The 16,957-nt window shown below is 44.5% G+C and overlaps 1 protein-coding gene across 1 annotated transcript in view; it reads left to right on the forward strand.

Annotated features, from left to right (window-relative positions):
* LOC121290435 (tyrosine-protein phosphatase non-receptor type substrate 1-like) overlaps nt 1–16,957 on the forward strand; it is a 93,308-nt gene that overhangs the window by 59,744 nt on the left and 16,607 nt on the right. Inside the window, exons 2-4 of the mRNA XM_041210872.1 lie at nt 10,782–10,855; nt 11,501–11,860; nt 13,118–13,423. Coding sequence (XP_041066806.1) covers nt 10,792–10,855; nt 11,501–11,860; nt 13,118–13,423 — 730 coding nt within the window. The 5' untranslated portion in view covers nt 10,782–10,791. The remainder of the gene's footprint in view (nt 1–10,781; nt 10,856–11,500; nt 11,861–13,117; nt 13,424–16,957) is intronic.

Below are 16,957 nucleotides of genomic sequence, written 5' to 3' on the forward strand. Positions count from 1 at the left end.
CCATAGTAATTGATCATCCCAAGAATGATTTCAGTTCGGATGTAATCTTTGGTGCTGGTGCCTCTCTAATAGCTTTCACTTTTTCCTCAACTGGACGTAGGCCTTGTGAATCTACTTTGTGACCTAGGTAAGTTACCTCTTTCGCTCAGAATGTGCACTTTTCTTTTTTCAAATGCAATCCCACCTGCAAAAAAATTTCAAAACTTCTTCCAGGTTTACCAAATGTTCCTTTTCAGTGAGCCCTGAAACCAGGACATCTGAATAAACTACAACATGGGGCAGTCCCTGTAGTAAACTTTCCATGGTTCTTTGGAATATGGTGCAAGCTGAAGATATACTAAAAGGTAAATGGATGAATTAGTACAACCCTTTATGTGTATTAATGGTGACAAACATCCAGGAGGACTTTTCTAATTCCGATTGTTGATAGGTATGACTCATATCAAACGTCGTGTAGGCAGTTCCACCTGCCAATTTCACATACAAGTCTTCAATTTTTGGTATGGGGTGTCTGTCCAGCTTAACAACTTTATTGACTGTTAATTTGTAGTCTCCACAAATTTGAACACTTCAGTCAGGTTTGAGAATGGGTACAATTGGTGCTACCCATTCTGAAAACTGCACTGGGTGTATCACTCCCAGTTTTCCTATTCTGTCCAGATCGGTGTCAACCTTTTCCCACATTGCATAAGGTACTGGTCTTGCCTTCATGAATCTGGGTGTTGCCTCTGGACAACATTCATCTTTGCTTGTATCCTCTCAATTTTCCCAAGTTCGCCCTTGAAGACTCAGGCATATTTTTGTAGTAGCTCTGATAGCCCATTAGCTCTCAGTTGGAAGATTTCAGACCTTTCCAATTTAATTTCTTTCAGCCAGTTTCATCCAAGGAGGCTAGATCCTTCGCCCGCTACTACCATCAAGGGCAATTTCACTGTTTGACCTCCATAGTGTACTGTGACTTTACTTATGCCCTTGACTTGTATGTCTTCTCCTGTGTAAGTTTTCAATTTGGCATCTGTTTCTTCCAAATATAGTTTACTTTCCCCATGATTCAGGTATTAAAAGTATGCTAACCTATCACCACAGTGGACACTCCTGTATCTACCTCCATTCTGATCGGCCTCTCATTCACTCTCATGGTTACATAGGTAGGTTCTGTTCTTCCTATCTTTAAATTATACATTGAAAAAATATCTGAATCTATTACATCAGGTTTTTCAGTGCTGTAGATCACATTGGTTTTTGCTTTTGTTTGAAAGTCTGCCTGATTCTATCTTTACAATGATGTCTCATGAAGTGTCCGTTTCCATGACAGAAAAAAGCATTCGATTTTTTTAAACTGCGATTCATTACATTCATTTGCTTTCACTAGTTTTAATCCCTATAATTTATAGTAACTTTCTGGATTTGCCTTTTCAATGGCATTTACCACTGTATAACTTTATAATAAAAAGAGTGATTATGACATGTGTCAGGTAGAAAATACAATTGAGAACCAAGAGGAATACAGAAGGTTCAGAGGGGAGGTGAAAAAGTATATTAGAGAAGCGAATGGGGATTCTGAGAAAAGACTGGCAGTCAACATAAAGGGGAATCCCAAATTCTTCTATAGTCATATAAATAGTAAAACGATGGTAAAAGGAGGAGTAGGACCGATTAGGGACCTAAAATGGAATTTACACATGGATGAAGGGGCCACGGCTGAGGTATTAAATGAATATTGTGCATCCGTCTTTACCAAGGAGGTAGATGCTACCCAGGCCATGGTGACAGATGAGGAAACTCTGTCACTAGAAGGGTTCAAAATTGATAGGAGGAAGTGTAGATTAGACTATCATCACTTAAAGTTGACAAGGCACTGGGGCTGGACGAGATGCATCCAAGGATATTGAAAGGGGAGGTGCCAGAGGACTGAAGAATTGCAAACATTACTCCCTTGTTCAAAAAAGGTTGTAAGGATAAGCCCAGCAATTACAGACCAGTCAGCTTAATGCCAGCAGTGGGCAAGATTCTAGAAACAATTATTTGGGATAGCATTAGGAGTAACATGGAAACAAATGGGTTGATAAGTAAGAGCCAGCATGGATTACTAAAGGGAAAATGGTGTTTAACTAACTTGCTGGAGTATTTTGAAGAGGTAACAGAAAAGGCCGATGAGGGTAATGCTGTTGATGTGGTGTATATGGACTTTCAAAAGTCATTCAATACAGCGCCTCACAACAGACTTGTGAGAAAAGTTATTGCTCAGGGAATAAAAGGGACTGTAGCAATGTGGATACAAAATTGGCTGAAAAATAGGAAGCAGAGAATAATGGTCAATGGATATTTTTCAAGCTGGAGGAAGGTTTGTAGTGGAGTTCCCCAGGGTTTGGTATTGGGACCCTTGCTTTTCTTGATATATATTAACAATCTAGATCTTGGTGTGCAGGGGACAATTTCAAAGTTTGCGGATGATACGAAACTTGGGAGTTTGTAAACTATGAGGAGGACAGCATAGAACTTTAAAAGGTCATAGTCAAGTTGGTGGAGTGGGCAGATAGGTGGCAGATGAATTTCAATGTGGAGAAGTGTGAGGTGATACACTTTGGTAAGAAGAACATGGACAGACAATATAAAATAAGGGGTGAAATGTTAAAGGGAGTGCAGGAACAGAAAGACCTGGGTGTATATGTGCATAGATCATAGAAAGTGGCAGGACAGGTGGACACAGCAGTTAATAAAGCATATATTATCCTGGGCTTTATTAATAGGGGTATAGAGTACAAGAGCAAGGAGGTTATGTTGAAATTATATAAGACACTCGTTAGACTTCAGCTGGCGTATTGTGTACAGTTCTGGGCTCCATATTATAGGTAGGGGATGAACACATTGGAGAGAGTGCAGAAGAGTTTTACAAGAATGGTTCCAGGGATGAGAAACGTCAGTTACAAAGACACATTGGAGAGGTTGGGACTGTTCTCCTTAGAGAGAAGAAGGCTAAGAGGAGATTTGATAGAGATGTTCAAAATCAAGAAGGGTAGACAGGGAGAAGCTGTTCCTGCTTGAGAAAGGATCAAGAATGAGAGGGCACAAATTTAAAGTGATTTTCAAAAGAAGCAAGTGTGACGTGAGAAAAAACTTCTTCACACAATGAATAGTTTGGGTCCAGAATGCACTGCCTGGAAGTGTGTTGGAGGCAGGGTCAATCGAGGCATTCAAGAGGGCATTAGATGATTATTTGAATAGCAACAATGTACAGGGGTACGGGGGAAAAGGCAGGAAAATGGCATTAGGTCATAATGCTCATTTGGAGAGCTGGTGAAGACACGATGGGCCAAATGGCCTCCTTCTGTGTCGTTAAAATTCTGTGATTCCAAGATTCTTTTACCACTGGCAAGATGGTCAATGGTCTTGTTGAGCTCCACACTGGTGGACTTGCTGTCCAACTCTGCCATGACGGGGAAGACTGGAATGGCACTGAGAGCTTCTTCAGTGACAACATTCTCTGCTGCATTGAGTTCGAGGTAGTGCTCCCCCAACCTTTCCATCTGCTTACTAGGCTCAGTGATGATCATCACTGTCTTTGTTTTCGAGGGGATTGGTTTGGTTGCTGCTGGGCCTGTTGCTTTCTTGATTCCTTCATACATCCCTCTAGCATCCTTGGATTCAGCAGCGGGTTGCATACTGTTGCAGAGTTTCAATCAGTATTGATTAGCGCAGTGCCCAGTAGTGCGCTGAGACTTGATTCTGGTCGCTCTGAGCACATCCAGGTTTTGTTTGCTGGGAACTTGCTTGTAGTTCATGGGGGCTCTCCTCTTGGTTGCAGTAACTGGCTCCATTTCAGTCAAAAAAGCTTCAAACCAGTCAGCATTCCTCTAATCTGAAGAGTTATAGATGGCGTTACGCAGATGATCACACTTTGACACCACACTCTGGCCTTGGGCAATATTTTCCAAAAGACCCAGCTTGAGGATCCTGGGTCCTTTCTGGGTCAATGGTATTGCAAATTTGATCCGAGGAGGACCTTTCTCCTTGTGTGGTATATTTTCCTTGGCTCAAGTCTGACCTTGTTACACACCAGAGAATGGTCAGTGTCACAGACCGTGCTGTGATAACCAAAAGTGACGAGGACATTGAAGGTGGTACATATGGTGATGATGAGATCTAACTGATGCCTGTGGCATGACCTCATGGTCTCCAGGACACCTAGTGATAGGGCTTGGTTTGGAAGTAGCTGCTTGTCACACAGAGTCTTTGGTAACAGCATATCTCCAGCAATTCCTGTCCATTTTCGTTCAACTTGCTAATTCCCTGGTGCCCTATGCATGTTGGCCAAGCCATGTAGTAAGTTCTCACCCATGTTACAACTGAGAAAATACCAACATGCATCCCAAGGCAACATTTTTAATATATAGGCATGTGCCAACATCAAACTGAGATAAGCTAGGTCACATTTTAAATATTTGCTTATTATCATCCATGGTCCAATTTTGGTTACTTCAGATTATCAGTTCATTTGTACCCCCATATCATTTAACTTAGATTCTGCTTTAACTCATGTTGCTTGTGAGTGTGATCTGAATAAACCAAAAATTTGTAAAATCTCCACTTTAAATGTAGGAATGCAAAAACCAATGAAAAATCCTGCTGAACCAGGAAAACTGGTTGTTGTAAAATGAGTTGGAATTCTTCTGTCAAGAGAGAAACTGAAACAGTTTAATATCATCACCATGGGTAAATGTCAGGGATGGATGGAAAACAGTGGGCTAGAGCGATGTGATCTTTTTAATATCTGTTAGTATACATCAGGAATTATAGAAACAGAACGTTCACTGTACATTTTAGCAGCCTCCCAGTATTTCAGTTTAAAAACCTGTTGAGGGAAACTAAATGCTGAACCTGATTTCCTTGGGTGTGTCAGTGTCAAAGTACAACAACGTGCACAAATATCTCACCAAACTCTACTGCCTACATGTAGTAAAGGAAAATCTGCTTTAAAAAAATTGAATCCATTCCCATATATTTGCCCATTCCTCAAGTTGCATAATATGAGCCAGGTGTTCTTCAAGGTTTAAGATTTATTCGCTATAAAGAGTGCCAAAAATAAACTTTTTCAAACTTCCAGCCCATAACACTGAAAACAGCTTTAAATAAGAAATGTAAGTGCAAATAGGATTGGGTAAGGCTGAGTTTTGAGAGGTGAATGACCAAAACTGAGACCCTGGGGTTTCAGCTGGTAGCTCAGCCTTGGAGCAGCTCTGTATCTGCAGTTTCAGATATGGGTGATTTAAAGAAACTTCAGCAGATAGAAAATAAGCCAATAAATAATAAACTACCAAAACAAAGTAAGTATTTTACCTGCTGGTATCTATGGGGAGTAAGTTGATGCACCAACCAAACTCATAGCTCCTCCCACTCTAACTTTCTGCCCTTCTCTCCTTTAACCCAAATCTTTAATTCCATTGCCTCCCTGTTAGACTGAAAAATTAAGTTGCAAGGTTCTTGTATTTTTGCTATTTTCAGGTCCAAAATGGTACACACACCATGCACACACACTTCTGGTGTGGGCTGTACTGGACTCGGTTTTGGGTAGTTCATTAGTACGGGTGCTGGAAGTAAGAAGTGTGCAGAGTAGGCAGATCATGACATCAGTCTTTATGCAAAGCCAATTTGAACCTAATGGTGCCATTTTGGACCTCAGCTCTCCAGCTAATGCCCTCTACTTACCATGCCACAAACTGAATATGCGTTCAGCAGTGAGATCATCAACCACTTTTAGGTTAGATGATGATCGATTTTTCCTGGCTTTGCTGAATTAGCAGTTTGGAAGTTTGTACTGTTACTTAAAGTTGCTGAAGTCTACTGGTGTAGCATGTGGTAAGGGCCTTGCTTCTCGCTTCAAGGGTTCTGGTAAAGTCACTTGCTGACAGTCATGGCTTCAATAGTTTCTATACCTCTTGGCTGGTAGCATGATGGGGAGAATGAGCAAGTATGGCACAGATCGATATTGATAACAATTGATTTGTTTGAAGAAGGAGAAGGAGTAGGAGAAGGGCTTTCAGGAGGCAATTCTCCACTCCCAGCCTCAGTAAGGAACAGGACTCTGGGTTTTATAGGATGCAGTGTTCTCTGCCCTTGACTATGAACTCAGTCGGGAGCCTGCCCATAAAAAAGCCAGCTGCCCCACACTATTTTATGTTCAGTTAATTCGCTCAGGGCAAGGCTTCCGCCCCCATCTGGGCTGGGCGTCCCACTTAGCGAGCTGCCAGTTAATCCCATTAGCTGGCAGCTCTGGAGCTGCAGCAGTGACAGGTTCAAGTGGTGGCCACTGTTGTGACTCCAGACAGTCGCCAAAGAAGAGGAGGTTATGGAGGTCAGACTTAAGGTCAGTCCAGAGTACTGGCAAGGCTTGGCTGACAAGCCCCAGCAAGGTAGGCATGGGGCTGGGTTTGAGAGGCCAGGGGGGAGGCTTAAACGGGGAGTATGAGCTTGATGGGAGTGCCTTCAGTGGGCACAGGGGACTCCCAAAGGAGGTCCCCACCCCTTGTCCTACACCAGTAAAGCTGCTAGGCTATCATTTGACATGGCCTTTCCACTGCTCTGGTAAAATAGTGTCATTAATTGACCACTTAAGGGCCTCTTTAGGCCCAAGGATGGACATACCTCAACCACCCTACCGTAAAATAGAAGACAGGTTGGGGACAGGTGGGAAGGAGGTGGGCAGGCCACGTGCTGGATTTTACAAGTGCCTCCGCACTCCCTGCCCCAGTCGGACTGCTCAATATTCCTTTAAAGTAACTGCAGGTTTTCTGACAGGTCTGCTGGTGTACCACTTTATTATGCATACCCATCAGCTTTTCTTGTAGACGTCCCATTGAAGCCCCCATTTGCCCTCTACTGAGGAACTCGTATACTGCATCCCTTTGGTGAGCTGACATTTGCACTATCCTTTCCTCTTAATCCTGGCTGCAGTTTTACCCAGTGCCTCCCCACAAACAGATCAGCCTCTAAGTTATCCTCTAAAGAACGTGCAGACCCAGCGTTTGAACTGGTGGCTGAAAGCGGGAGAGCGAGTGGTGGTGTTTCTCCATCATCAACCTCCTCCTTCCCTTCCACTTCCAGCTCCTGCACCACCGCCTGGTCAGGTTGCAACTCTTGGATATGTGAAAGGAGAAAGGCACAAAAGATGGGATTTTCCACTCCCGCTTGCGGCGGGCATCATAGAGGGCGGAAGCAAAAAATATCAGCAGATTGCAATAATCGGTTTCACGTTGTCATAAAATCAGTTTGCGATTGTCCACTCCATCCTTCAATGGTGGGCTGCATTTCCCATTGCATACATCAGGAAGCTAATTTCAATACATTAGAATCTTACTATAATCCTGCTCGCTGGAATCATCCCCCCACCCGCAGCTAGATCATGAACTCACATCACGCCGACGTGTTTCACAACAGTACATAAACGACATGTACCTGGCGACCTACACTTCACTTGGGACTTTGAGGTTTGTTTGCCTTCCTTGCTCTGATCAGCACTCGCAGTCATCAGTGCCACAGATCGCAGGCAGCCCACATCGCTTTTAAGGGGGCTCCCGGCCCCCAGACCAGCCGTAAGGTGGGAGTGGCTTTTCAACACCTGCAGAGCCTAGTGCTTGGGGAGGAGGGGGAGAAGTGGCTTCAGGAAAGGGAAGAGGCTGCAGGGTAAGGTCTGTACTGGAGAAGGAGGGTATCCCAGGGTGTGTGTGGGGACACATGTTGATCTGTGCAAGTGGCCTCAAGATGGTGAGGGCTGAGCAGGCAGTCCCCAGAGGAGATAAGGCCAAATGGTGATGTGAGGGTGTGTGTGGGAGAGTGAGTGGTGATGTCCCTTGAGCTGGTAGTAAGTGAGATGCCAGTGAATGTGTGATGGGCTTGTGTGTGTGTGTGAGTTTAGAGTGGAGAGATTGTTGCCTTACCCTGGTGGCACGGATGAGATAATTCATTCTTTTTCTGCACTGGATGGCCAACCTCTTCTGTGCAGCATTGGCACTGAGCATCACTGCCATCACCTACCAAGCTAGAGTGGTGAGATTGCTCAACCTCCTGCGGCCAGAGTGGGTGTAGAGGACATCACGGTGCGCCTCCAAAAGGCATTCCAATGACGGGTCACTGGACTGTTCTTGGCTTTTGAGGCCATGTCTTCACTGGAGCAGTTCTGGGCTGCAAGCATTGACAACTGTGTGGGCAGCTGCAGTTTAGATATGGCACCCAGACTGAGGAAGTGGTGAGGGAATGGCAGGGGGGGAGGGGGGGGCAATTCAGGGGCGTGTTTCCTGTGACTGCATAATTAATGAGGCAGGATGTAGGTGATATGGCACAAAAACCCGCTCTTGCGGCTGGTGGGAAAAGCGCGTTTTTTCACACTGAGTGCAATTCAGGGAAAATTCCAGCCAAAGGTGAAGGAAAGGGAAGAAAACAAGAAGCACATGTTTATACAATTTGCAGTTTGTAAACCAGGGGAGATTGTAGGATGAGGGAGAAGTGGGAAATGAAAAGAAGGATTAGGAACGAACATACCATCATGTTCACATTTGCCTCTGGCCATTGGCCTCAGCCAGGTCGCTCCAATAATGGAGACCACCATCTACTCCACTTTGGTAAGGACATGCAGCCATGCCTGACCCACACTGGTTAGGTTATGCTGCCTGTGGTTTTGCACCATCTTGTCTTGGAAGAGAGAGGGAGGTGTGCCAGTGAGCATAGTGCAATCTGTTTGGGTGATGTACCTGTCATGGTTGAACAGCTGTCAGCGTGTGCAAGCTGTGAAATGTGGGTTTGAGGCTTATCTCAGAGCTAAGTGAGGTGAAGCTATGCATATGAGGTTTTGAACTACGACTGATATAGATTATTAGTAGGTGAGTGAAGGGCAGTGATCAGTTGAACAATATGTGATGCTAATGGCTCAGGTGTAAGGATATGGCACTAGAAGATGCAGTCGCTGACCTTGACCACTCATATGAGATCATTGGACTTCTTGCATCACTGCATCCAGGTCCTCAGAGCTAGACTGCTGCCACGGTTGGCAACAGCTATTCGTTCAACTGCCTTCACCGAGTTGTCTGGAAACCCTCCTGGCCCTTTGTGGAGAGAGGACATTGCTCCTCATGTCCACCTCTAATGCCTCACTGGAGAAAATTAGAGCACACTCTCTGCTCTCCTGTGCCATTATTCAGTGCTCTTTCTGCCAGATCCTCTTCCCCAGTCATTTCCAGAACCTGCTGAAGTTAAAACACCCTTTAATATGCTCAGGCTGGTTTTAAGTGGCCTAACCGCTGAAGATTTTGCATCCTGTGCTCGGATGTGCAGCTATTCAGTAGCACGCTTAGTGCTGGCAGAGCACTGAAATCATGGCATTGAGCTGCCATGCATGCATCACAAAGAATGGGCACAGGTTAATGATACATCATAATACTGTTAGATATACAAAGCTTATAAGATTGTTTTGGGACTGTCTCTATAATTTAAGGTAAAATGGAGGAATGAAGGGAGTCATGTGATCTGCTCTGAATTCTTCCCAATAACGAGCTTGGTTGTTAAAATTAAAGAGGGTCTTACTAGGAAGAAGGTCTAGATGTTCGCACCTATAAACAATGGCAAGAGCATCTGTGCTGACTGCGGGTAGACTGTTACTCTCCAAGTTTCACAGTGAAGTGATAGGGATGCCAGGTTTTATAAATGGTTATACTTTAAACTGTCTATTTAATTCTAAGCTAGAATGGAGTTGCGGGGTGGGGGGTGGGGTCAAGCGGATAGCTAATTGGTATTTCTATGTGGATACAAGGTCCATGAGATTCAAGTTGCCATGGAAAGAAGAGTCCATAGCAAGCCATTGTAGCGTCAGGTTACAAGGTTTCATAAGATATCACTGAACCTCACAGACCCAAGTCAGTCCACAAGAATCTAAGAGAGAAAGAGAGCAGAAAAATAGTGGCAGCCAGTGGTGCACCTGAAGCAGAGAAAACACTGACTCTATTGTTCACCATGCAGAATACGGTTGGAGCTTGCGCTCAGATTGAAAAGAATGAATTCTTGAGGTCCTAAAAGAGGATGGAAGATTCACGCAGCTTGGGCTAGAAGGAAGGAATCTCCAATGTAACCCTCACAGTGAAAGTCACTCCTGGAACTAGAAGTTACCCAGCTGGGAAAGAAAAATAGGAGCAAGTCATTTGGAATAGAAAAAGGGTGCCTAGGACTGGTTCTGGAAGAATAGAATATCTAATTTGGGGACAGTGTGAAGTACAATCATGGCAGAGGATTTTGGATGTTTCAGAAATTACATGGGGAAACTTTTCTGCAGTTGAGAGTATAAGTTGCCTACAAAAATAGTGTTTTGTCATTGTTGCTTTTAGCTTGTCTATTATAGGAAAGGTCTTAAAATTTGAAATATTGTCATGCGATCTATTCAATCAGTCACTGGACTTCAAATATCTTTTTAAAAGTTATTAGTCTCTATGCCTGTTTTTGGGCCCTATCACATTTTGGGGCATTAATCTTTGGAATCCCTTTCTGAAATTCACTGCATCTTCACCTTTCTTTCTACTTTTAAAAATCTTCTCAAGGCACATTTCTCTGACCAAGCTTTCAGTCCGAATTTTTCCCTTCCTGGGTCGGGGTCCACTTTCCTTACACTTATTGTGAAACACCTTGGATCATTTCTTGACATTATGGGTGTAAGTCATTGCTGTAAATGATACTTTCATAACATACTAACCAAGTATTTATTCTTTCATCAAAGTTAATGATTTCTTTTCTCATATTTTCAGGACAAATGAAATGATACATCTGGGAACACAAGTGATCAGACTTTGTGTTTTGCTTCAATTCTTTCTAATTGCAGGTAAGACTTAATTCAAGTCTAACATCATAAAAGACTGCAGTCACCATTAATTGCAGGGGGAGGACAAAGAAAATAGAAAAAAAAACAGAGTTAACGTTTCGAGTCCGTGTGACTCATATGGACTCAAAACGTTAACTCTGTGTTTTCTCTCCACAGATGGTGTTTGGCCTGCTGAGTTTTCCAACATTATCTGTTTTTGTTTCAGATTTCCAGCATCTGCAGTATTTTGCTTTTAGTACTTGTAGTAAAGGCCATTTTTATTTTATATTATGTTGAGTATATGCAAGGGGAGGGAAGAGAGCAGAAATTGTGAAGAAAAGCACAGAACAATGAGCTGAGAACGAGAAAAAAAAAATCATGCAAGGGTAAGCAATAATTTGATGAAAGGAGGTCAATAAAGGATAGAATTTTAGAAATTCTATCATTTACACAGATTTCATTTAACAGATTGATGCTGGGAGGTAAGAAATCATCAATACATCCCGACAATTTTACTTCTTTTCCGGCAAAAAGATTCACATTGGTCTTTATTTTTACTCAATTCTTTGAACTACAAACTACAAATGGAGTTTTACATCCAGTACAGAGTACATTCATTACTGATGGGAGATTCTTTATTGTTAATCCTTTTTGTTTTTACTTCAGTGAGAAGCAAACAGCTAACTGTGTTCCAAACACCACCAGAAATCAGAGTGCTGAAGGGGGGCATTGCACAAATAAATTGTTCATACAGTGATACAGATGAACAGTGGAGGATTATATGGAAGAGAAACACCAGTGAAGAACCATTCTGTCAACACCTGGAAAATATAAACAATTTTACTTCTCTCGGGCATTGTGCAGAACATGCGAACATTACCGTGGACCTCTCAACAAAATCCTCATTGTTAATAATCTATGATCTTCATTTAAATGACTCCGACATTTATTTCTGTGAAGTTTCTTTTGAAATACCTCCCCCTCCACAAAAGAAAGTAGGTAAAGGTACATGCATTGCAGTGGAAGGTGAGTTTTACACCTACAACTCAAAAACACCATGCATTTATCACTCCTCTGGTTTTAACATTACTGGCTTAGCTGCATATATTATAGTTCAAAAGTAGAGGTAAAGGAAAAAACTCCAATAGCAACTTGCATTTATACAGCACCTTTAACACAGTAAAGGTATTAAGGCACTTCACAGGAGCAGTTTCAAACAAGATTTGGCATTGAGCCACATAAGGAGGTTTTAGGGCAGACGAGCAAATGCTTGGTCAAAAAGTAGGTCTTAAGGGCTGTCTTAAAGGAGGAGAGACAGATAGAGAGGCAGTGAGGCTCAGGGATGGAATTACGGAGCTTTGGGTCTTGGCATCTGAAGGTAAACGGCAGAATTAGGGGAGCTGCAGGAGATTACAGGGATAGAGAGAGGCATGGTCATGGAGGGATTTGAAAACAAGGATGAGGATTTTAAAGTTGAGGCATTGTCAGATCGGAAGCCACTATAGCAAAAATGGAACTTGGTCCAGGTTAATAAAAGTTGAGAAAACACAAATAGTACATTCAATGTGAGGTAGGAGAGCATACTGTACTGAGGGACAGCCGTACAGTAAAAACCTAAACTGACATTCCCCTAACATGTTTCAAAATAATTGTGTAACATTTTCTTTCCTTGTTTTATGTGTTTTTACGAGCTTTAACGTAAGTGTAAATGGTCAGGCTTGGTAACAAAGGAAGTTATATTAACTTTGGTTCACAAAATGAGAATGTATTTGGTACAAGAGGTTGTGTGGGGGTAGTGGGAGTGGGGTGCGGGTGCGAATTTCAAGTAGCATCCAAAACTGTGCAAAGTGAGGCCTGAGCAGCCCTGCCCTTCCTGGCCTGGCACTACCTTCTACTATAGGCTTCTCAATGCCTTTATAGAACTGGGAGGAGTGTTCACAGTATAAGCTCTGCCCAATTACACTCGATAACATTCAGAGTTCTAGAGCTGCCGTATGTTTAAGTCACCTCTCAATTGTTTCAGACAGGTGGGCTGCTCACCCATTTACAGGCTTACCTGAAAATTGTATTGCGAGTGAGTCCTTGGGCATCAAGGGGGTGGCCAGGGTGCCTCCTCCTCAATTTTCAATTGCCAATCTTCAGTTTTTCAGATGAGCTACAGATAGTTGATAGTTGAAAATTGCTCTCTTTGAGTCCTCACCAAGCCCGAGGGAATATTCAATACAAACTGAAAAACAGCCTCAACAATAGAAGTCTAATAACATATTACAATTGATTTTTCAGCTGCTCCCACTGTCCAGTTACGAGCAGAGACTCTGCCTTACTCCAATGAAGATCTACAGCTAATCTGCACATCACTGGAGTTCTATCCTGAGAACATTCAAGTATCCTGGTTTAAAGATGGACAGTTAATCACCAATGGCACTAAGAATGGGACCCTCTATGCTAACAGTGATGGCTCATTCTCCATGACAAGTTTCTTGAATCTTTCTATATTTGACTGGAATGAAGGTGGAAATTATTCCTGTCAAGTGAACCATTCAACACTGTCTGCACCAATCACTGAAAGGATTTCTGTTAGTGACCAGGGTAAAAATGTCCACTTGTTTTGTTATAAAAATCTTAAGTTGTGTGATTCCAATTACGTTTTTGGCCTTTTATGATTTAAGTAAGATGTTTACATGAATGTGGCACTCATTCTTTGGATCATTCTCCACCCATTACCCCCTCCATTCCCAACCCTACCTCTTCCTGTATCCACCCCTGGAAAAAAAACTATTGCCAAATTCACTTACATCTGCACTCTCAAAATCCCAACTTTCTAACCTTTGCCCCTCCATTTGCCACAATGTACCTGCTCAAATGCACCTTCACCTCCACTTTTGATGCCCTGGTGCCCAATAAGACCATTACTCTCATTCATGCACAATTTGGCCACTAAGATCGAGATAAACTGATCAGCTGTCTCTGCTGCTTCTCTCCCTTCCACTAGCCCACGAGCTAAACTTCCTCAAAAGCTACCCCAGGCCCAACCCTGAACTCACATTCTTCTCTAGTTTCTTTCCAGCTTCCCTCAGGCCCACTCTGAGCTCATCTTGTCCTCTATTGACCTTATTTCCACTAAACTGCTGACCACACAACTTCCCCTCCTGGTCCCCATGTTAGCCGATACTGTTCACGGTTCGGTCTCTTTAGATTCTGTCCCTTTCGCTTTTAAGCCTGCCATCATTACCCTCTCTTAAAAGAATAACCTTTTGCTGTTTCACACTGCAGCATGAGTGGTATTCAACCCTAACAGGATGCCACATCAAGCCAAAAAGACATTCTGCCTATCACACAAATGAGTAATGTGGAATATGAATTTCAGTGCCATTGTGATGCTAGGTATGTAAGCTGTACGTCCCAAAGACTGACAGGTTGTATCAATCAGCACATCCCTTCCGCTGTTCACAATGGGCAAGGTGTGGACCGTACCCAACAACCCCTGCTTGCAAACCTCAAGACACAGTTTCCAACATTAGATGTGATTTGGCAATTGGACAGTGTTTGCTAAATAATCCTCAATGTGCTCAGGGTTACGCTGACAACCAATTTAAAATTGTCAGTTGGGCTCACAGTGTGGCACATTTATATGTTCTGGAAGCTATATATATTAATACGCAGGGCCCTGTTCTTTGCAGATAGAAGAAACATTGGCCAGAATCTTCCCAGATTTGCGCTAAGTAGCGGGCGGGTAAAACCTCGTTTTACCCACCAGCCGCAATGGCAGCTTTTCATGCTGTATCCCAAATGCGTCACATTAATCATGCATTCCTGGGAAACACGCTGTTTCCATGGTGGGCGGGCTCTCATTTGTCCGCCACGCCATCACCTCGCCGCTTCAGCACGCCAGGCACTGTACTTAAAGTGTAGCCGCGTGCGCACCTCTCAGTGTTTCCAGCCCATGATGGTTGCAAAGAAGACATGGCCGTGAAAGGCAAAAAGACTGCAGCCCCCAGGATCAATAAAGCTATAAAAGCGCCTTTTGTATGCAGTAGAGGCTTGTCATGATGTCCTCTACGCTCGCTCTGGCTGCAGGACGGGCGGCAACCTCACTATCCGGCTTGAGAAGCGGTGACAGCAGTGGCCAGCACCAATGCCCTTCAAAAGAAGATAGTGCCGCAAGGGGATGAATGATCTCCTCCATTCGGGTATCCTCCAAATGATCTCCTCAGCCATGGTAAGTCACTCTTCTCATCATTCTCAATTCACACACTCACAAACCTATCACATATCCACAGGGCCCTCACTCCCTGCTGGTTCAAGGGGCATCACCATTCACTGTCTCACATACACCGTCATTGTCCTCATTCCGTCCATGGGACCACTCACCACCCACACAGGCCAGGTGTACTTATCATCTGGCATGGCAGGCATCCTGCTTACACTCTCCTCATCTCTATTAATGCAGGGTAAGCTGGCACACAACAAGAGGAAGAAGTTGCAGACGGGTGCCGGAATGCCCCAAATCAAGGTCCTCGCTGACTTTGAATACAGAGCCATCCAGCTGGCTGGCATCGATCTGGACCATTCCTGTGCTGACAGTGAGCTCAGCGCTGCTCTACCAAGTGAGGACCCAGCAGTGCAACATCCACCAGACAACCATGCTGTGAGTGATGTGTCCTGTTTCACAGGCCACTGCCATGCACTAATTATCTCTCCTTGCTTTCGCAGGCACACCTGGGAAACAGCTGAGGGAGTCCATGACCCAGGGCCTCCAATAAAGCCCTGAAGAAACCTCTGAAGAGGAATCTGAAGGCACCCTCCTTGAGGTCCCGTCACAGTGCTCACCCACACCCTCCACCAGCACAGAGACACACCTCTATGCGATCTTGCTTTGGAATAGCCTCGGGATCACAATCTGGTGAGCATATCGCACTGTCTGATCCACTGCAGGTGGCAGCAGGGATTTCCCAAATGTCCGGCACTCGAAGAACTGCTGGAGGCCAGAAACCTGCTGAGTCCGAATCAGATGATGAGCCTCTGAACTCGGTCATGTCACAGTTGTTGGAGCTGCAAAGGCAAGCTCAGGAACATCAGGAAGGGATGACCGCTGCACTCCTCAGATTGCAAGGCATGATGGAGGAGTCCGTCTGCCTTCAGTCTGAAGTGAAAGCGCAGGCCTGCCAACGCACTGAGGTCAACACTGGTAGGATGGTAATTGCCATGGAGACCTTGTTCCAGGACGTCACTCCTATGCGGGCTCAACTCCATTGCCGATATCATGGTTGGCCTCCTACAGTGTGTACGCGAGAGGTGGACAGGGCAGTTTGATTTCACTCCAGCTACCCCTTCTCCTCAAGGAGTCAGCCACAGGCCCTTGGGCAGCCATAGGGAGGAGGATCAGCTGGTGCACACCCCGGGCAGGCGTCACAGAGTATCATCATTCTCTCTCTGTGTGCTTTTAGCACCTTTAAGGTGGGGCTGGCCCCCACCTGTTCAGCATCTGTGATCAGTGGCGCTGTGCTCCTGAAGGGGTCAGATGCTAAAGGCAAACAGATGCTTTTAAAGTTTCATGGCTACTTCTCAACGATATGACCCTGATCACAGAGCACAAGTGAGCTGCCCTCGGCCAGACAGGAGTCAGACATTCACAGAGGCTATGTGAAGATCTATGGAGTGTCCTCACTGCATGTGGTTATCATCCTCCACAAATCTAGCAGCTATGAGGGCATCCTGAGCACACCTGCCTTGTCTGGCCAGTGTGAAGGCCTCATTCCCATCATCGCCTTCGAGGAGCTCCTCACCCTCATCCCTCCACACTGGGACCTCCAGCTCCTCCATCTCCTCCTCAGCTAGCTCCTCTGCCCTTTGCAGCACCAGGTTGTAAAAGACTCAGCAGGCAACGATGATGCACTACACTCTGTGAGGATGTATTGCAGGGCTCCATCTGATTGGTCCAGGCACTGGAACCTCATTTTCAGCATCCCGATGGCTTGCTCCACCAAGTTGCGAGTTGCAGCATGAGCCTCATTATACCTTCATTTTGCTGCAGTCTGAGGCTGCTGCATGGGTGTCATCAGCCTCGTCCTCTGCAGGTAGCCCTTGTACCTGAGGAGCCATCCCTGCAGCCTCTCTGGACCC

The sequence above is a fragment of the Carcharodon carcharias genome, chromosome 18 (genome assembly GCF_017639515.1).
Source record: "Carcharodon carcharias isolate sCarCar2 chromosome 18, sCarCar2.pri, whole genome shotgun sequence".
Lineage (NCBI taxonomy): Eukaryota > Metazoa > Chordata > Chondrichthyes > Lamniformes > Lamnidae > Carcharodon > Carcharodon carcharias.